At 44.4% G+C, this 20,945-nt stretch overlaps 1 protein-coding gene across 2 annotated transcripts in view; it reads left to right on the forward strand.

The window, feature by feature from the left end:
• Positions 1 to 20,945, forward strand: part of IRF2 (interferon regulatory factor 2) — an 82,947-nt gene that overhangs the window by 40,265 nt on the left and 21,737 nt on the right. For both annotated transcript variants that reach the window (XM_020876531.2, XM_020876532.2), the window contains exons 2-6: positions 1,217 to 1,312; positions 9,679 to 9,778; positions 11,189 to 11,365; positions 11,675 to 11,721; positions 20,201 to 20,318. In XM_020876531.2, coding sequence (XP_020732190.1) covers positions 1,226 to 1,312; positions 9,679 to 9,778; positions 11,189 to 11,365; positions 11,675 to 11,721; positions 20,201 to 20,318 — 529 coding nt within the window. In that variant the 5' untranslated portion in view covers positions 1,217 to 1,225. The remainder of the gene's footprint in view (positions 1 to 1,216; positions 1,313 to 9,678; positions 9,779 to 11,188; positions 11,366 to 11,674; positions 11,722 to 20,200; positions 20,319 to 20,945) is intronic.

A 20,945-nucleotide genomic window follows, 5' to 3' on the forward strand; every position in this document is an offset into this window, starting at 1 on the left:
AACAGAATATCCAGAGCTCATTTCTGGAGGAGAAAATGATCCAAGGATAGGTGAGGCAGCCAAGGATTGAAAAGAGCGTCATGTCCCACTGTCCATGAAGTCCTGTGGAACTGGAGGCTTGGTTGCCATTGTTTTTGCTTTTGCATCGAATGCAAACTTGTGTGTAAATAGGCTGAAGATGAATGAGTGATCCCGCTCTGGGTATATTTAGGTGGGTGAGGGATAGACTGTGTAGAAATGCATCTGGAAGGAGCAGCAGGGAGGTGTTTTGTGGGCTGGTGGAGGAAAGGTGACCCCAGGTCAGAGGGGGTGGGTGACAGTGAAGAAAGATCCTTAAGGGAGCACAATGAGTAAGAGATGCTTTCACATAAAAGTGATGCTGAAGCCAGAGCAGGAGGCTGGTGTGCTCTGCAGGGAGACAGGCTACATCAGGAGGGGATGGCTAATTGGTGAAAGACCTTGGAGCCAAATGAACTGATACCTTAAGACCTTGCCCATACGTGCCTGTCGGGATGTTGAAGCTTGTCAATAACTTAGATCCCCCAAAGGAATGGCTACTGTGTCCACCCTTGGCTCTTAAAAAGGTGATGCCCAAGGGTACTTGTAAAACACTGCTCCTCTGGGTACCTGATACACGGAAGGTATCTGCCATAAACACAGCCAGGTTGGGAGGGGGTAAGACCCAGCCTTAGGGTTTCCCAGGTGGTACAGTGGTAAAGAATCTGCCTGCCGATGCCAGACACACAGGAGATGCGAGTTTGATCCCTGGTTAGGAAGATACCCTGGAGGAGGAAGTTAACAACCCACTGCAGTATTCTCGCCTGGATAATCCCATGGATGGAGGATCCTGGTGGGCTACAGTCCATAGGATCACAAAAAGTTGGCGGCAACGGAGCACGCAAGCGCAAAACCCAGCGTTAGGTATCCAAGCCCTCTGGCTGCAGTTTCTGCATCATGGAATCCTGTTAGCTGAGAGCAGGTGTGGTCCTCACTCACCATCGCCCCACGGAGACAGCCCCTCGGGCATGAGTGGGGCAGGATGCTCCAGGGCAAAGCCCCTAATACGCTCTCATAGCCCCGCGGCCCCAGGGTACACATAAGCTGTGTGATTTTGAGGAAGAGGAACATACAGCCGGTCAGGCATGGTGTCAGACCCCATCTGCGGACATGACAGTGAGCAGCAGAAATGCCTGATGTTGTGTTTGCTCTTCTGCAGAAGGACACCATGCCGGTGGAAAGGATGCGTATGCGCCCATGGCTGGAAGAACAGATCAACTCAAATATGATACCAGGGCTGAAGTGGCTTAGCAAGGTAAGTGTGTGCATGTGTGTGTGTGTACATGTATGTATGTGAGTGCATGTGTCTATGTGAGAGAGATCCCTACTAAAAGCAGCTGTGTGTGGACTGCTGCAAGTAAAGTTGTTCTTTGTTTTCAAAATATTATGCTGATTTATTACAAAAGCCAACCAAGCAAAAATGATTATGAAAATATCAAAGAGTCATAAAAAGAAGATTTATCATCACTTCAGACTGTAGCCTCAACCCCGAGTTAAGGCTCTGGTCTCATGTATGACTGTTGTGGGAAGCTTCTCACTGTATTTCTATTAAGTGCTTCTTACCCTTCTCCATCTCTGAATATTCTTTCTTGCTTCTGGTTTTCTAGGGTTGGAGGACATGGAAACTCTAGGGCTTTCTCTTGGGGAAGGAGCATATTGATTTTCTTTCCAGTATTCTCTATGTAAAGAAAACTTTTGTTTTTGTCTTAAAAAAAAATGCTTTTACTTTATTATGAAACCTGTTTGTGTGCCTACCTGTCCGAAAAAAGCAGTATTCTGTCATTTACAACCCGCTCCCACATATGTACATAAATACTTTCTTACTTTTATCAACCTCAAAACTCTCAGTTTAGTTGATCCTGACTCTTAGGGGATGAATCAGGAAGCCATTGGATGTAAAAATAAAGAACGCCTGGAAACATTCAGTTATAATCTAGAAAAGCAATGACTACATCATGCTTTCTTTAAGACAGCCCAAGAGAGATTTCTCTCCCACTACCAGGAATATTAGGGTTCTTCTGAGCAAGTGTCTTTTTCCTCTTCTACCTCCCCGTGTTTTTAATCTTAAGGACACGATGAATAATTTAGCGGGTCAGGCTTTACCTTTGCATCACATGTGGAGAGCTGACAGCCAGATTGTGGCCTCTCCTAACAAGTGTACAGAATATTGCAGCATAATTTTTGTATGGATATTACTCCTTACTTCATTTTTATCTTCTCAGATATCTCTCAATCTTATTTCTTTTTTTTCTTCTTCCTTGTTTACCTATTTTTTTCATTTATTTTAAATGTAATGGTGTATTGGATTTGAATGGATCGATTTAAATGAGTCCCTTCTGAAACAAGATGGCATAGAAGTAAACAGAAATATTTTAAGTAAAGCATATGCTCACTTCAAATGACCTGTCCTATATTTTAAGGTCTTAGGGCAAACAATATACTTTTCCAGCCTTGCTGTGTCTGTAGTGTTTTAGGTTTGTATCCTGGAGGGGCTTTGTAATTAGCCTCTTCCAAAGAAGCAAGTCATCAGTTCAGTTCAGTTGCTCAGTCATGTCCAACTCTTTGCGACTTCATGGACTGCAGCACGCCAGTCCTCCCTGTCCATCACCAACTCCTAGAGTTTACTCAAACTCATGTCCACAGAGTCGATGATGCCATCCAACCATCTCATCCTCTGTTGTCCCCTTCTCCTCCTGCCTTCAATCTTTCCCAGCATCAGGGTCTTTTCAGATGAGTCAGTTCTTCGCATCCAGTGGCCAAAGTAATGGAGTTTCAGCTTCAGCATCAGTCCTTCCAATGAATATTCAGGACTGATTTCCTTTAGGATGGGGTGGTTGGATCTCCTTGCTGTCCAAGGGACTCTTAAGAGTCTTCTCCAACACCACAGTTCAAAAGCATTAGTTCTTCTGTGCTCAGCTTTCTTTATAGTCCAACTCTCAAATCCATACATGACTATTGACTAGACAGACCTTTGTTGGCAAAGTAATGTCTCTGCTTTTTAATAAACTGTCTAGGTTGGTCATAACTTTTCTTCCCAAGAGCAAGCGTCTTTTAATTTCATGGCTGCAGTCACCATCTTCAGTGATTTTGGAACCCCCAAAAATAAAGTCACTGTTTGCACTGTTTCCACATCCATTTGCCATGAAGTGATGGGACCAGATGCCATGATCTTAGTTTTCTGAATGTTGAGTTTTAACAAGTCATCAGCTAGATTCTTTTGTCATTTTGCAGACAAGGAAACCAAGGCTTGTAGGTTTAGGAGGATTATGTTTTGAAGAACTGGTACTATTGCCTATATTGATTTAGGATGTGAAATTAAAGCAGATGTTCCTGATTTCTGAAGAGAAGTCAGTTATTTGCTTTTGCTTTTTCCTTTTCAAAACCCACCCACCGTTTTGGCTAGCTTGACACTGTGGCTTGCTTCAAACGTCACCATGTCTCCTGCAAGTGGACTCTGAATACACTGCAGTTTGTTGTTGTCTGTAGTAGGTTGAATGGTAACCTCCTCAAAGATATATCCACATCCTAATCCCCAGAACCTGTGGTTGTGGCCTTATTTGGAGAAAGGGTCTTGGCCGATGTACTTAACTTAAGGATGTCGAGATGAGATCCTCCTGGATTATCTGGTGGGCTGATCCAGTGACAAGGGTCCTTATAAGACACAGAAGAGGGACTTCCCTGGCATTCCAGTGGTTAAGACAATTCCCCTTCCAATGCAGGGGGTGCAGGTTCAATCCCTGGTTAGGGAACCAAGAGCTCACATGCCTAGCAGCCAAGAAACCAAAAGGTAGAACAGATGCAATATTGTAACAGATTCAGTGAAGACTTTAAAATAATGGTCTGCATAAAAATAAAAAAAAGAAACAGACGAGGAGACACATCCACAGAGGTAAAGGCCACGTGGAGAAGGAGGTGGGGACTAGAGTGCTGCAGCCATAAGCCAAGAACACCTGGACCCACTGGAAGCCAGAAGAGGCAAGGAGGATCCTGCTTAGAGCCTTTGGAGGGAATACTGCCCTGCTGATGTCGCAATTTTGGATTTCTGGCCTCCAGAAAAATGATAGGATCCATTTCTGTGGTGCTAAGCCATTCAGTGGATGGCAGTTTGTGATGACAGTCCAAGGAAGCGTACACCCCATCTCAGAGCTACTTCTTCACCGGGGCTGTCCACCGAGATACCTTTTCCTCCAACTCCTCTGTCTGTGTACTTTGGATTTTGCTGTTCAGTTGCCAAGTTGTGTCCGACTCTTTTCGAACCTTGGACTGCAGCGCACCAGGCTCCTCTGTCCTCCACCATCTCCCAGAGTTTGTTCAAATTCAGATCCATTGAGTCGGTGAAGCCATCCAACCATTTCATCCTCGGTCATCCCCTTCTCCTTCTGCCTGCAGTCTTTCCCAGCATCAGGGTCTTTTCCAATGAGTCGGCTCTTCGCATCAGGTGGCCAAAGATTGGAGCTTCAGCTTCAGCGTCAGGCCTTCCAGTGAATTGGCAGAGTTGATTTCCTTCAGGATTGACCGGTTTGATCTCCTTCAGGATTGACCAGTTTGATCTCCTTGCAGTCCAGTGGGCTCTAAAGAGGACCAGAAAGTGAATGGATTCTTCTTGGTGCAGCTGAACACTTAGGGCCTCTTAGGCAATCCATCGTGTGGAGCCTTACTCACCTGGCTCTTGGCTCCTGAGTGCTTTCCCCGGTGCAGGACAGGAGACCTCCACCACCTTGTCGTCTGCTGGGCTGTGCGTGGGCGAGGCTGAAGGACAGAGAGGGGGTGGTGGCTGCAGCCGATGGCCCCTCCCAGGACGATGCTGTGCTCGCAGCTCCTGGGCGGCCTGAGGGCCCAGTGCAGTTGGAAACGCCCTCTAGCTGCAGTCACTGCACATGTTGGGTGGCCTTGGGGCGTTTCCTGTCTGTACCCACACCTCCCCAGGGCATCTATTTATAGGTTTCTGCTAACTTAGGCTCGCTGGCATTCGTCTGTCTGCATAAATATTTCACTCAGACCCTACTGTTATTCCCTGCCCATTCATAAGCCCAAGAATCCCTACTTGTATTTTGAGTGGTTTGAGGTCATCCCAAATTCTCTTCCGCTGAAGCCTGTTGTGACTCTTAGAAAAGCTGTGCTGTCCTCGGGGGTTTGTCGTTCCCAATGCTCACGGGGAGGCACTCCAGGCTGGCCACGTACCAGGGCTGTCTTGACCGTAGCTGAGAGCTCAGTGCCAGGCCTGACACGCTGGAGGCTCTAGGTAACATTGTGCTGAGAATGAATGGATGAAGGATGGGACTACTTGAAGGGGAGGAACATTGGTGACCCTGTTTTTGTTCTGTTAAGATAATTAGACTCAAGAACACTGGGTTGGCAACGTCACATCGCTCTCAAACGGAGACTCCATCATACCCAGTGCATTCCTAGCAAGAGATAAATAGGTGGTCGGTTAATGCCTTAAATTTGTTTCCATCTGCTTCCAATACATGAAGGGGTGGGGAAGTGAATGAAAGTCTGTCGCTCAGTCATGTCCGACTCTGCAACCCCATGGACTGGAGCAAGAGATAAATAGGTGGTCGATTAATGCCTTAAATTTGTTTCCATCTGCTTCCAATACATGAAGGGGTGGGGAAGTGAATGAAAGTCTGTCGCTCAGTCGTGTCCGACTCTTTGCAACCCCATGGACTGGAGCTCACCAGTCTCCTCTGTCCATGGGATTCTCCAGGCAAGAATACTGGAGTGGGTTGCCATTCCCTTCTGCCAGGGATCTTCTGACCCAGGGATTGAACCTGCATCTCCTGCTTAACAGGCAGATTCTTTACCACTGAGCCACCAGGGAAGAAAAATAGGTGGCTAATTAATGCCTTGAATTTGTTTGCATCTCCTGCTTCCAACACATGAGGGGGTGGGGGCTGATGGAACAGGTGCTCTGGATTCCTCTGGAGGAGCGATGAGGAGGCTCGCATAGCAGCACTGTACCTAGCTCCTGAAAGTGGCTGTGGCTTGGGCCAGTTTATTATGAGTACTTGCAAATATACATAGTATGCTTGAATGATCTAACGACTAGAAAGAATAGTGCAGCAAATTCCCTTCTAGATTTAAAACTCACATCTAGATTGAACAACTATTAAGAGTTAAGAAATCTGTGTTGGGAGGTGATTAAAGCAACTCCCTCACTGGGTGTATCTGTAAGACCCAAGAACGTTTTCTTATGGATTCACAATACCATTACCAGCTGGATAATCGTAAATTAATCATAATTAGCCATCATTTAAAATGTCATTACTGCCCCGTCCTATTCAGAATACCTTGACTATTCTCCAGATATCTTTCTAGGATTTATTTGTTCCATCAGAAGCCACAGCAGACCCCCAGGTTGTATTTGGTTCCTGACTATGTGCAATGCCCACTCCCTTTTGGCCGTCTCTCCATTGGCTTGTGGAAGAGACCAGGTCTGTTCTGGATTTGTCCTCATGCTTGATTTTGTGGTTTCCCTGGGCTGTTTCTTGAGGAAGGAAGGAGGCAGCATCCAGGTTCACTGTTCTCATCACTTCGATTGATTCCCACCCTGATTATTGAGGTTCCTGTTTCTCCCCAGAGGTCTGCCTGGACCCAGGCGCCAAGGCCCCCTCCCTGAGACCTGGAGGTCATCGGGTAATTCCGACCTTTTCCTGCTCTGCACTTTGAAAGCAGGCTTGTACTTGTGTAAATATCAGGCCATCTCAGAACACAGTGAGAAGTCCAAACAAAATTAGCGAGCGGCATTGGAACTTCTTATAAATATTGGGGGAGTGAAGCGGCCGTGGGAGATAGGAAGGCTGGATCCCGCTTGGGGCCAAAGTACGTTTGTTCTGCATTGCTCAAAATTATCTCAGATGTTTTTCTCAACTTGAGCTGGGCTTATCTCTCCTGCCTACAGGTGGGCAGAGGTCTCTACACGTGGAAGTACAAGTGGACTCTGCTGCTGGGTTTAGTCCTTCCATACACGGTGTGTGCAGCCCCCCTGGGAAAATGTCTGTTCAGGTCCTTTGCCCATTTCAAGGGGATTCATGGTGGATGATTGCTGCTGCTGCTAAGTCACTTCAGTCGTGTCCAACTCTGTGCGACCCCATAGACGGCAGCCCACCAGGCTCCCCCCGTCCCTGGGATTCTCCAGGCAAGAACACTGGAGTGGATGATTGCTAGGTCCGGTTATTACTTTCATGGTTTCATGATTTGGGCATGATTTCTGGGAGACTAGGTTTGGAGGTGTGTGTGTGTGTGTGTTTGTTGTTGAATCACTAAGTTGTGTCTGCTTGCGCGCACACACATGCTTGAAAAGATCTACTTATCAGAATCAGTTTTGTGCCTCAGGAGATTGATGTCAGATTGTGTCACCCCAGATCTCCTTTGATCTAGAAAAAAGTACAAGAGTCTGATTCTTTAAGGGTCTGTATCTTTAAGCATAAACCTTTAGATTCTGGCTGTGTACTTCAGGAAAAGTTCTTTTAGAGATAAATTTATGGGCTTTTTTTTTTTTTTTTCCCCTGGGAATGTTAAAAACTGCACTGAGTGATTTTTGCGCTCTGATATTCATCGACCGTAAAAAATAAAGTTTCACTCAACCCTCTTCAGATCACTGTCCTCTTGAAACTGGCCAACCTGAAACCCTGCCCCCTCTCAGTGGATGATACAGCGTGTACACGGAGGGTTTTATGAAAAACCTCTCACTTTCAGTTCTTCTTTATTGACTATGTTTTATATACATGGAATTTTCCCCTCTAACAGTTCTGGGGAACCCTCAAATGTTCTGACATATTTTTAGTTCCAGCTTTGTGACTGGTTCTGTGAGGAGGCACCAGGTCCCTTTTGGGTTGGCGGGGCCCATTTGTATCTTTCATTGTGTGAAACCAAAGTGGTGGAAAATCCCTCCTGACATTTACTTTCCTGCTCCGGTGTATTGTGCAGAGATTTTTTTTCCCCATCCCTAGAAATGATCAGACCTACCTTGAGAGGTTTAAAAAAATACAGTTTTCTTAGTCTTTAATCTCCATGGAATCCAAGTCAGCGGATCTGTTGTAGGTCAGGAAACGTAAATCTAAACCCTGGGAGACAACTGGCAGTGTGAGTCAGTGATTGAATATGGGGTCACATGACCTAGGTTTTGAATTTGGTTATTTACTAACATTACCGTAAGTTCCTTGAATAGATAATTTAAATCTGTTCCTCAGTTTCCTTAAGTGTAAAGTGGAAATAGTAACATGTACCCAGCTCCTTTGGGTCTTGGAAGAACCAAAACTGAGAGTGTGTGAACATGCAAAGGGAACTGGGTTTCACATAGCAGTTTTACTGTTTTGGTTCCAAAGCACTAGTTTCTAGTCATATGCTTGCCAGGGGTGATTTAAGCAGTTTTGAGTTGGGATGTAAGAGAGATGGAGGTCTTCTATGACAAGAACTGTACTTAAGGGACTTTTCTTCAGAAAGGAGTATCATCCTCATATAACTGGTACATATTTGTTTATATTTGTTGCTTTCTCCTCAGGTCAGGTAGTAGACACATAGGAATTAGAACAAAATCTTTTTAATTTTTTTTTAACTTCTCTATTTTGTTTTATTATATTTATGTATTTTTGGCCACGCCACCTGGCATGCGGGATCTTTATTTCCCCAGCCAGGAATCAAACCTGTGCCGTCCCCGCACCCACCCGCAATGAAAACGCCGAGTCCTAACCCCTGAACCTGAGTTTGAGTAAACTCCAGGAGTTGGTGATGGACAGGGAGGCCTGGTGTGCTGCGGTCCATGGGGTCGCAAAGAGTCGGACACGACTGAGCGACTGAACTGAACTGAACCCTTGGACTGCCAGGGAAGTCCATAAAACAAAATCTTTCATTTCTGTTGGCTTCATGAGCAGATTGAGATACTCAGTCTCTGACCATGGCCTCAGACACCCCAACTTCCCTTTAGCAGTGAAATGAGTGTTGCTTTGGAGAGTTGCCTAATTTTTAAAAATATCTTTATTTGTAATTGAAGGATAATCACAATATTGTGTTGGTTTCTACCATACATCAGCATGGATCAGCCATAGGTGTATACACATGTCTCCTCCCTCTTGAGCCTACCTCCCACCTCCCAGCCCATCCCACCCCTCTAGTTTCTCCCAGAGCCCCAGGTTGAGCTCCCTGCGTCATGCCTCAAATTCCCACTGGCTGGCTGTTTTACATATGTTCGTGTACATGTCTCCAGGCTAGAGTTGCCTGATGTTTAATTTACCTAAGACAGCTGGAGTTCCTCTTTACCAAGTGACAGAAATAAATCCTCAGCTATAGATGTTTCAGTCAGTGGCCAGTTACCTGTGGTCCTGTAAAAAAGGAGGCACAGATAATGAAACACATTGGCATTTCCCAGATCATCACTTTTGACCTTGAAATTTATTTCTAGCCTAACAGACTCCACCTGCCTCTCAATCTCACCTGGTAGACTGTCAAGCTTTGGGTCATAGTGAGGAAATGGGTTTGGTTTACCATAGATATTCAGCAAACCCAGTGATTTTTACTTAATGGGGAGTCTTACTAGCTAAAACTAGCTAGAACTCTCTGCAATGATGGCCTGAAACCCTTGGCTGCAGTTCTTCTTACTATTATTATTATTTGTTTTTTTAGGAAAAGAAGATTTTTCAGATCCCCTGGATGCATGCTGCTAGACACGGGTGGGATGTGGAAAAAGATGCACCCCTCTTCAGAAACTGGGCCATCCATACAGGTATGAATCCCGCGTCAGCTCCAGAGGCCGGCACTGTTGCTTTTTTTGGTTGGTTTCATGCTTTTTAAAAATCAAGATACAACTGACAAATTCAATTGCAAGGTATTTAAAGTGTAATTTGTTTTTTGGTTGAGAATATTTACGTTCTACTCTCTTGGCAAATATCAGTTATATGATAGACTGTTAGCTATTGTTTCTTTTTATTTTTGCTGCATGTATGAATGCTGTGGCTTATGGTTTCATGAAGATAGTGCTGATAAACCTGTGACTTATCTCCAGACACATCCAGGACACGTGAGGTATAGACTTCATCACTCAGAAGTGATGCTCTACCCATTCCATAGAAACTGAGTCTTTAAATTTCCTGGACATGTGGTTTTCTTTTTTTAAAAATTTTTTAACACCAAAAACATTGTTTATTGGGGTATATCCGATTAACAATGTTGTGGCAGTTTCAGGTGAACAATGAATGAACTCAGCCATATAAATGTGGTTTTCTGATGAAGTTCCCCAGGTGTGTATCAGGGGAATGTAGAACTGATTTGTTCTGGAGCTGCAAACCTTGGTTGAATTATCTCCCCCAAAGGTAGTCGAGATTATATTTATTTATAATAAAATTTAACTAGAGAGCTGTTTCTTTTACTATTTATTTAGCTATGTATTTCTTATTACTTGCTATTTATTTATTTAGCTGTTTATTTATTTTTTATTACTTACTATTTATTTAGCTATTTATTTTTTATTATTTATTTACTGTTTATTTATGTAGCTATTTATTTATAATATAATTTAACCAGGGAGCTGTTTATTTGAGAGTCGGTTGTAAAAGAGACCTTCCAGTGACCCATGCTTGTTGGTCTCCTGGCCTCCTGAAGTGAAGTGAAGTGAAAGTCACTCAGTCGTGTCTGATTCTTTGCGACCCCGTGGACTATACAGTCCATGGAATTCTCCAGGCCAGAATATTGGAGTGGGTAGCCGTTCCCTTCTCCAGGGGATCTTCCCAACCAGGGATTGAACCAAGGTCTCCCACATTGCAGGCAGATTCTTTACCAGCTGAGCCACCAAAGAAACCTTCCTGGCCTCCTAGCTTTTTCTTTTCCTTACCTTGATTTTCCACTTTGATTTCTACCCTTATTTCCTCTCAATCTATTTTGTAGACCCAGGGTGACCAGTCTGTCCCAGTTTGCCCTGGAACTGTTGGATTTTAAAACTAAAATTCCCACATCCCAAGAACCTTCTCAGCTTGGAACAAACCAGGACGTTTGTTCACTGTAGGCGTGGCCTGGAATGAAAAGCATTCTCTCTACAACCCGCCAGCAATCCTGTTTCCAGAAATTTTTACTCTGGAAATAATTTTCCCTCTCTTTTTCTTTTTTTTCTTAACCTTAATTCTTTCGACTATTTTGTTAGGAAAGCATCAACCAGGAATAGATAAACCCGACCCGAAAACGTGGAAGGCAAATTTCCGATGTGCCATGAACTCCTTGCCTGACATCGAGGAAGTCAAAGACAAAAGCATAAAGAAAGGAAACAATGCCTTCAGAGTCTACCGGATGCTGCCCATGTCTGAGCGACCTTCTAAGAAAGGTAGATAAAGATATTTACTGGCTAAAACAACCATTGCTTAAATAGCGCCTTTGTGATTTCTTGATTTCCACAATAGTAGCCCCAGCAAGGATACAACCCTTGTTCCCACTGTGGATGTTAATTCAGCCCTTGCTTGGCTGGGTAAAATGACTCTCAGGGCCCCCAAAGAAAGGAAAAGAAACGTCTGGGATCTTGACCATCTACAGATTACAGCAATAAATGCACCGAGAGTTTCAGAAAGAATTTAACATAGGGGAAATGTCTGTCCGTTCTTCTGGGATTAATCTCGAACTGTTTTTGTTGCCACAGGAAAGAAACCAAAGACAGAAAAAGAAGACAGAGTGAAGCACATCAAGGTAATCTTTGTGCAGAGAGGAGGCCAAAGTTGTGATCATACTAGTGATTCATAGTCTGTCTCTTGAAAACAAGCGATGTGGTCTCTGTGAAGTATTTAATCTTGCTTCCTTTGCTGTTGTGATTTCTGTGCTTTTCATGTCTCCTCTTTGGCATGTGCCCGCTTGTAGGCCCAGGTACACACACCTCCCCGGCTTCATCCAATTTCCCTGAGCGATTTATGAATGAACTCACAAATCCATGCTGAGCCTGGCAGTCTCAGGCCTCCATCTGGCCCCCGCAACTCTTGCCAGCTGGTCACTTAGCTCCAGCTAAGCTCCAACTACCCGCTACTATCTGATGATATCAAGTATATTTTCAGGCCATTAAATATATTTTAAATTATATTAGGTATTATAAACTTATGTTAAATACCTACATTTATATATGATGTGCATTATATATGTGTGTGCTTAGTCACTCAGTCATGTCCGACACTTTGTGACCCCGTGAACAGTAGCCCACCAGGCTCCTCGAGCCTGGCAGGCTGCAATCCACAGGGTTGCAAAAGAATTGGACATGACTGAGTGACCGAACACGCATGCACACACACACACACACACACACACACACACACATATATGTGTGTATATCTATTTATGTGTGTCTATGTATATATATATATTTTCCCTTGACAGACTATTAGTGTGTGGTCTGTTCAAGCCCTTTATTTGTGTGGATCTCAGTATCGAACTAGCTTTCATAACTCCCAAAGGTCTTCCGTAGGGATGTGTTTGTGTGTGTGAGCTTTTCCGTCAGCTGTGTAGTCTGAAACCCCCTACCCTGTGAGGGTCTTTTGTGTGTTGATTGGGTGGCCCTTGTTCAAAAGCCAGAGAATCGCCAAGTATCCCATGAGAAACTGAAGACGAGCTTCAGTTGCTAAGCAAAGATCAGACTCTACAGTCGGGGCCCGTAGACCATTGGAGAGACGGTGGTCTGCTTTAGCACACCCTCTTTGCAGATGCGGAGATGGGTAGCGTGAGAGGGTTGAGTGACACGGGCCCAAGGGCAGCGGGATATGTGGCCAAGTTCACATGGTAACTTAGAACTGAACTTAAAAGTGATGCCAAGTACTCTGATTTCTACTCCAGAATAACTGTTGAAGGAAAATCCAAATTATCTAGACAGCACAATGTTTAAAAGCAAACCACTGAGTCAGAATAGTCAGGAAAACACACACAAGAAATATACTTCAGTTTGACTTGAGAAGGTAGTTAGAGGGGAAAACTTAGCTAAATTGTTAAATTTCAGACACATTTACTTCTACAATGGAAAAGAAACATTTTAGCTAGAGTGTTTCAGCAGTGAGACCTCTAGTTTCCACTTTCAGTATTTTTAGTTGGTGACTTACTTTAAATATAGCACAGTAGAGGCCTTATTTTAACCTTTTATTATGGAAAAATTTTATACACACAGGAAGGAAGCAAGTGAGTCAAATGTACTTCATAGACCATCACCCCGCTTTCAACATCAATCAGCTCATGGCCATTTTGTTAAATTAGTACCTCTGTCCACTTCCCTATATGTGTGAAATTGCAGATACTCAACCATTTTTGACTTGCAAAAATAGTTTCATATGGTTCAGCCCAATATTTTAAAGCAGATTCCAAACATCATTTCTTTCACAACTACTTCAATAAATATCTTTAAAAGATAAATGCTCTTTAAAAATAATCCAGAATCATTATTACATCTGAAAAAATTAATAGTGGTTCTTCAGTATCACCAAATATCCATCCAGTCAGTGCTAAACATTTCTAATTTGTCTCATAATTTCATAGTTTTTATACAGTCTGATCACTTGAATCAAAATCATATGAAGTTCACATGTTGTAATTTTTGTATATGTCTCAAGTCTTTTTAACCTACGGGTTTCCACTAGATTACTTTCAAAAAATTATTTTTTTCTTGCAATTGAAAAAATCTTGTTTGTTGTATCAAATTTCCCATTGTTTGGATATTTTTTTTAGGGCCTACATTCTGATTATTCTTGTTTAGTCAGAAAAGTGTAACTTCCACAAGTATGTGATTTTGAAGAATCCTCTTAAGTACAACTTAAGTACAACTTACAGTCTTAAGTACAACTCTATCATATTTACTGCTATTAATATTTTCACAGCATCTAGCTTAGTCACTGGTACAAAACAGATAGTTAATACATACTTGATCACTGCATAGATCGATGAGTATTTGTTGACCAAGTAGATGCATAAATAAATATATGGGGAGGGAGTGGAGGGTTAGAATGCAGATTAAATTTCATAATCTCAGTTAATGGAGAAATAAAAATGGAGTAACAAATGCTCACTTTTCAGCTGACTTTGCTCAGACATATCCACCAGAAGCAATGACTATTAGGTACCAAAGATTGTAAGATGTACTGTTATTTTTTTTTATCTCTAAGCAAGGAAAACTGCTTGCAGTGAAATCCTGACACATATAATTGACCAGAAGGCATGTCTTACTTCAGGGGTAGGGAAACGTGAGGAATGTGCCCCTCACAGTTCCGTCAATGTGAAAATTGATGGCACGTGGTGTTCTCGGCAGTAAAGGTCATCTGCAGCCCCGTCACCTACGACGTCTCCCATGTGGCCAGGCCCCACATTGACACGGCGGAGCAAGTCAGAGCTTTCCTCGTAGGTGCAGCCATGTGTATTAATTCCATCCCAGGAGAGGGCACAGTGCGAAATCCTGCTATGATGTAGGCTTGCTTAGTACCTGAAATGTGTCCCTCAGAGAGACATTGTTCCTTCAGCAGAAGGTAGGCGATTCGTCGGAAGTAAACACAACTTAACTTTTGAATATAAATCCCCTTGCATCTGTCTGGGAACATGGAGGAGGCTGGTAGGCTTTCCCAAGTGCTGTGGCTCATGGCTGCATAGTGTTCATTGAATGTTTCTGTAGAGCGGTTCAAAGTTCATTCCCCAGGTTGTCTGGAATTGGGTAAAGGATTTTACTGAGATGTTCATACATTACTTTTTATTGTTTGTCAAAACTCCTAAGATCTGAGTTCATAGTCCTATGCATATATGCAACTGAATAGACTAGGTAGGTTTCTTCTACAGAGAAAGTTTGTCTTATACGTATACTTCCCTGGTGGACTAGTATCTGCCGGCTAATGCAGGAGATGTGGGTTGGATCCCTGGGTCGGGAGGATCCCTTGGAGAAGGAAATGGCAACCCACTCTAGTATTCTTGCCTGGGAAGTCTCATGGACAAAGGAGCCTGGCATGGTCCATGGGGTCACAAAGAGTCAGACGTGACTGGGTGACTAGGCAGGAGCATGTCGTAACTAGGGATGAAAATTTGCTGTTAAAACAAGCTCTTTCCAGTCTTCCTTCAATTAAAGTTGAAGTTTTTTTCTTTTTTTTTTTAAACATACCTGAATAAATACTATTCTTTTAATTATTTTTTTTCATTGCAGTATAGTTGATTGAGTTGAAGTTTTAACTAGGAAAGAATATTCAGAGCATGCTGGCCCACTCTTAGGATATTTCTTGGGCCATTTACGCAGTCTGTTATCTCCATGCTCTTTGTTTCCTTGGGAAATAGCTTCCCGGAAACTGGGAGACCCAAGGCCCAGTGACCACGTAATATGTGCAGAAATGCTGCCTCCATATCCCTTGATGTTGGAGCCTCCATATCCCCTGTTGTTGGAGTATATGCTGTTTACTAAGTGAGCCATCTTTTACTTGAACTGAGCCCTGCCTGTGTGGCGGTAACTGGCTGTCTAAGGAAATATTCGAATAAGAAGCATAGTAGAGAGCAGCACTAGATGGCATGTCATCAGAGCACATCTGTGTTTCAGAAAATGTCCCAAGGCCACAATCAGTAAGGATAGAAATGGATAAAACAGAGGGGTATAGCTGACATTCTGGAGCTCCTGCCATGCTCTCAGCTTCAATTATTACCTACTTCGTCCTTCTCATGATGGGCAGGTTGTCTCCCTTTTGCCTCAGCAACAGTGGAGGCACAGAGATGTTGAGTGATTTTCCCAGAGTTGCACTGCCTTATGGAGTTGGGATTGATTCCAGGTGAGTCCAACTCCAGAACCTGTGCCCCATCACCTCCCTCAGTGTCTCTCGGCCTCTTAGAAGCCGTGGGCTCCGAGCCAGGCCTTGGGGGACACGCCAGTAAATGGGTGGACATCCTCCACCACCAGGAGCATGATATGTGAAGGTCTGGAGGTCAGACTTGCTGTTTGATCTTCGTTGGGTGGGGCTTCCCTGGTGGCTCAGATGGTAAAGAATCTGCCTGCAATGCAGAAGACCTGGGTTTGATACCTGGGTGGGGAAGATCCCCTGGAGAAGGGAATGGTAACCCACTCCAGTGTTCTTGCCTGGAGGATTCCAGGACAGAGGAGCCTGGTGGGCTACAGTCCATGGGGTTGAAAAGAGTCGGAAATGAGAAGTCAGGAAACTTTCCAGCTTCATTAGAGCAGGAGCCTGAGTGAGGGCACATGGGGAAAAGAAGGCGTGTAGGTTGGATGGATTAGAAATGAATACTTACAAACTGTAGACTGCTTCCAAATCAAAGAATTGGTACTCTTACAGAAAATATAATCAAGGACAGCCTGCACCATCACTTGGTAAAGAGCGGGTCTGGTCTCTGTTAGTTCTGAGTGCAGACCTCTGGATGGGAGTTACAGAAAAGCAGGTATTGGCTCAGCAGATTTTTTTTTTTGGCTACCTTGCACAGCATGCTGGATCTTAGTTCCCCCATCAGGGATTGAACCTGCGCTCCCTGCATTGAAGGTGTGAAGTCTTAACCACTGGACTGCCAGAGAAGTCAGCAGATCTTTCTGATAGAGCTCTCGGATCTAACAGTGACTTGAGCTGGCTTGCCAAACAATATGCGCCCTGTTGCTGTCCACAGAAGACTACCTGTCAGGGATGATACTGGAGTGAACTTTTCATGGGTTGCAAGGGACCTTCAGTTTTTAAACCTTAATGAACTGAAAACCCATGCAAGCAACCCACCTGAACTTTCAACAGATGGAATCAGAACTGCTCTGGAAGCAGGGAACAAGTGAAGGGCTCTCCCAGCCAACCCTGCTGCCTCCCTCTCCTCCTGGAAGCTCTTGAAGGGACTGCTCAGAGCACAGTCTGCAAAACTGGTTGGCTGACTAACCTCCGTAGATGCTTTTGTGGCGTAAGGCACAGTTGAACTCCTTGGGAAGGACTTGGAGTGTGGTGGACTTGATATTTAAAGGGGGTCTTTCTCATGGTGATGGGAAGCAGTCACAGAGGAGAGACTGCAGTAGACAGTTTAGATGAGAATAGTGGTTGGAATGGAGAGGAGACATTTCTCTGGAAGAGGATGCTGAGTATGAAGATAGGTGTGAACCCAAGAGCAGCCCTGGGTTTTCAGGCCTCATGGAGAGATGTTAGGGCAGAAGGAGGAGGCAGGTTGGCTTAGGACTCAGCGGGCCAGGTTGTGGTACAGCCAGGTGTGGCAAAGGGCAAGAGTGAGCATCACAGAGGACCAGGAGATGCTGTGGGCAGAGGCCATTCGTGACCTGAAGGATCTCTGTATACTTGTTCTATAGAGAAACGTTCACCTATTTTCTTAATTTGGGCTCTTGCCGTTAAAAAAAAAATACATAGTTTAGTTTTAGATCTTCCTATTCTAATAATTTCAAAATTTTCAGCTGAAGGTAGTGAAGATCCCTGTTTTTCTGCTCCCTGGATGGAAACCTTTCAGAGAGGTGCTGGATGCTTTTCACTAGACAATCTGCTGTCTTGTCCTTTCAGAACCAATGAGGAGGTTTGCATGGAGGACTTGGAAATCGATTGGCTGGTTATTTTGGATGTGGGGATGGGAGGAGGCAAAGCAGCGTTCAGAGTAGCCTCAGTCTCCATTGGTGGTGCTGGTGGGTTAGTCGCCCAGTCATGTCGGACTCTTTGGGACCCCAGCGATTGTAGCTCGCCAGGCTCTTCTGTTCATAGGATTTCCCAGGAATACTGGAGTGAGTTGCCATTTCCTATTCTGTTCTGTTACAGAAGTTGTGCAGGATTCAAGGCAGGGAACGGGGGAGTAGAACAATGTTGGCAGTAGTTCTGTCTCAGTCTCCATTGGAATTATTACAGGATCCAAGGGTTTATTAAGACAGAAACTACTGGAATTAGACCATGTTCCCTGACCAAAGACTGAGTTCAGTTCCCGTATCTCCTCACATTAAAAGTAGTGTGATCTTAGGAAAAAAAAAAGTAGTGTGATCTTAGAAAACTAATTTCGTCTCTGAGTCATAGTTTTCTCAAGTGTAATGTGATAAAAGTCTCACTTGCCACTAATTAAACTGTAGATCATATGAAACACTTTGACATCTCCACGTTGAGAAATCAGAATAATTTAGGTTTTTAAGTATATGCAAGTCTGACTGCCTCATTACTTTTATAAGAAACCTAGAGTGGAAAATGACAACAAAAGAGACCCATGAAAATGAGCAGTTCTTTCCTTAATTCCTTAAAATGTTCTTAGTTCCTTTTGGGAAATCAAAGAGATGGAAGAGGAATAAAATGACATGTGGGGCCTGTTGGAGATGGTGGGGGTAGAAAGGGGTCATTGAGAAAGCCAGAGAGGAGGGTGCCATCAGAAAGGTGGAGGATCAGGTAGATTTTGTTGTCAAGAAGGGAGATTTCCAGGTCTTCCTGTTGGATGTCAGGGTGTGGGGCTGACTTGGGAAAGAGACTTTCAGAAAGGTGCCTGGATTTGGGAGAGTGGAGTTTTATCGGTGACTTTGGATAATAGTGAGTGTTTATTTAATTATAGATGACAGGTGCAATTTGTCTTATTTGATCTTCGCATCATCCCCATGGGAATGGTGTGGGTTCTATTACTGTCCTCAGTTTATAGCTGTCCACAGCATCCTAAGAGACCACTGAAGAGGCTAAAGCCCTGTAACTAGTGAAAGACTTGAACTCCAGGCTCATGTGACTCCAAAGCCAGACTGTCTCACCATCACCCTCTCCAGGAGCTGAGAGTTTGCTTCCACAAGTAGAGTGGCAGCCAGACTGCAGGCTTTTCCGAGCCATAGTGAGGGGGCTGAGGTGGGAAGGCAGGTACACAGTCAAGAGTTTAGCTTTCAAGGGAAGGTGACACCTCAAGTCACAAGCAAGCGAGTTTCTTCCCAGAAAGGATAAACTTTGGAATATGTAAAAGAGATGCTACAGGGGAAGGGGGTAAACGTTCTACCTAACAGAGCTGTCCCAGGTCTTTCCTGGGTTCAGCGTTTCATACATCTGGTCAACCCTGCCTTTTGTGATTTTTTTTTTTTCAAGAACTGAGCTATACAGTGAGGTGATGTCTTCAAAGTCATGGATATCATGGTGGGAATTTGCTGGATGGGACTGTGGCTTCCCTGAGGTTTACAGGGCATTCGTCATTGAGTCCAAGCAGCACATGCATTGATAAGAACACTCTGCATGCCTTGGAGTAGCCACTTGAAATTTTTCAAAGCACAGTCATATCCATCTCATGTGATCTGCTCCTGTCTTCTGTTCTCTCCACCCTTATATCCCCCTCTCCAGTGTGGTTTCCCCAATAGTTGTGTGTGGCTTTTTTTGTCTGATTCTGCTGCTGTCGTAGACACCAGTGCAATGTCCTCTGGGAGAGAAGCGCTCTCATCAAATCACTGAAAGTCAGTCTGTACCCCAGCACTGGCTCTCCAGAGCTGTTGGTGTGTTCAGAGGTTGGAGGGCTCTGGTGCACTTGAGTAAAGCAGAAATTGAGAGCCAAGCTTGGCCAGAGGAATTGGTTCTCCTAGATGCATTAGAATCAATATGTAGACTCTCGGAAGGATTTAACAGGCGCCATGGATATGGGCTGCTCCACTGGCCTCCACGGAGTTAGGGGGTCTTCAGCTGGGAGTCTGGCCCGTGTCACCGGCCACCCCACCGCCCCTGCACTGGGGCAGGATGCTCACATGGCTAGGGTCCAGGGCAGACCCGATATGAGAAGAATTCATCCACCATGTGCTCTAAATTCCTGTCCTTGGGCTTGTAATTGAGGCAGAGCTTTTCCTCCAAAAGTATAAAAGGGGCAGCAGGATTCCTCCCTTAGAGAGAAGGCCAGGAGCTGACTCACATGCACCTCCTCCTTCAGAGAAGGAAGAGTTGAGGTCTCCCCTGCACGGTGCTTTACCTCGATAGTAATGCAGCTTTCTTACCCAGGGGTCGTCGGGTGCAGAGGTAAGCATTTCAGGAAGGCAAGCCAGGTGCAGTGGTGTTATCTCCTCCAAGGAAGAAGGGGGGAAAAAAGGGAATGCTATAGAAGACATTCTAGGCAGAAATGTGCTTTTTAAGCTCTAGGCTGATTGAAAACATGCACTTGGGAGACGAACCTGACCTTGGCATTAAAAGAAAGCAGACAGGGAAGAATTTAAACTAAGCGAAGGAAGGGGAAAGGAAGTGTTCTCAATTCTTTTTTCTTTTCTTCTTCCTAGCAAGAACCAATTGAGTCACCTTTGGGGCTTAGTAACGGAGTAAGTGATCTTTCTCCTGAGTATGCGGTCCTGACTTCAACTATAAAAACTGAAGTGGATAGTACGGTGAACATCATAGGTAAACTATTTTGACATCTCGTTTCTTTATACGCTCAAGTACCCCCTCCGGGGTCGAGAATTTGTAAAACGTGACTTGAAATAACATAGGCTGTGGGAGGAGGGCTTGGAACTGTCTCAGAATGCAAGTTCAGGCCCTCAGATGTCAGGGCTGAAAAATTAAATCCTTTGAGGATCAGATAAAGGAACTGAGGTGGATGGACCTCAAGAAAATAGGTAGATGAAAAGAGATACCCCCCCCCCCCAACCACCGCCCACCGGCGGCTAATGACTGGCGGTTCTCAGTCTTTGCATTTTTGGTTATGTGGACAAATGTGTTATTTATTTAACTTGGGAACTAGACATGAGGGAGACTGTCCCCATGAGTCGTCACAGCATCCCTGGATGACGGACCTGCCACAGAGGTGGCGCTCATCTCTGAGATGCAGAAACAGAGGTGTGTGGCCAGAGGGGGCACTGTGATCCCACCAAGAGTGCCGAGTGCCTTCTGTACAGCAGAAACCGCGCTGTGCGCGGGGAAATAGATGGGGAGCAAGGCCGGAACAATTCCTAGTTTCATGGAACTGCAAATGACAACAGCTTTACTGTCTATGATAAATGCGCCAGAGGGACAGACTAGAGAGATGAT

This window comes from Odocoileus virginianus, chromosome 32 (assembly GCF_023699985.2).
Source record: "Odocoileus virginianus isolate 20LAN1187 ecotype Illinois chromosome 32, Ovbor_1.2, whole genome shotgun sequence".
Lineage (NCBI taxonomy): Eukaryota > Metazoa > Chordata > Mammalia > Artiodactyla > Cervidae > Odocoileus > Odocoileus virginianus.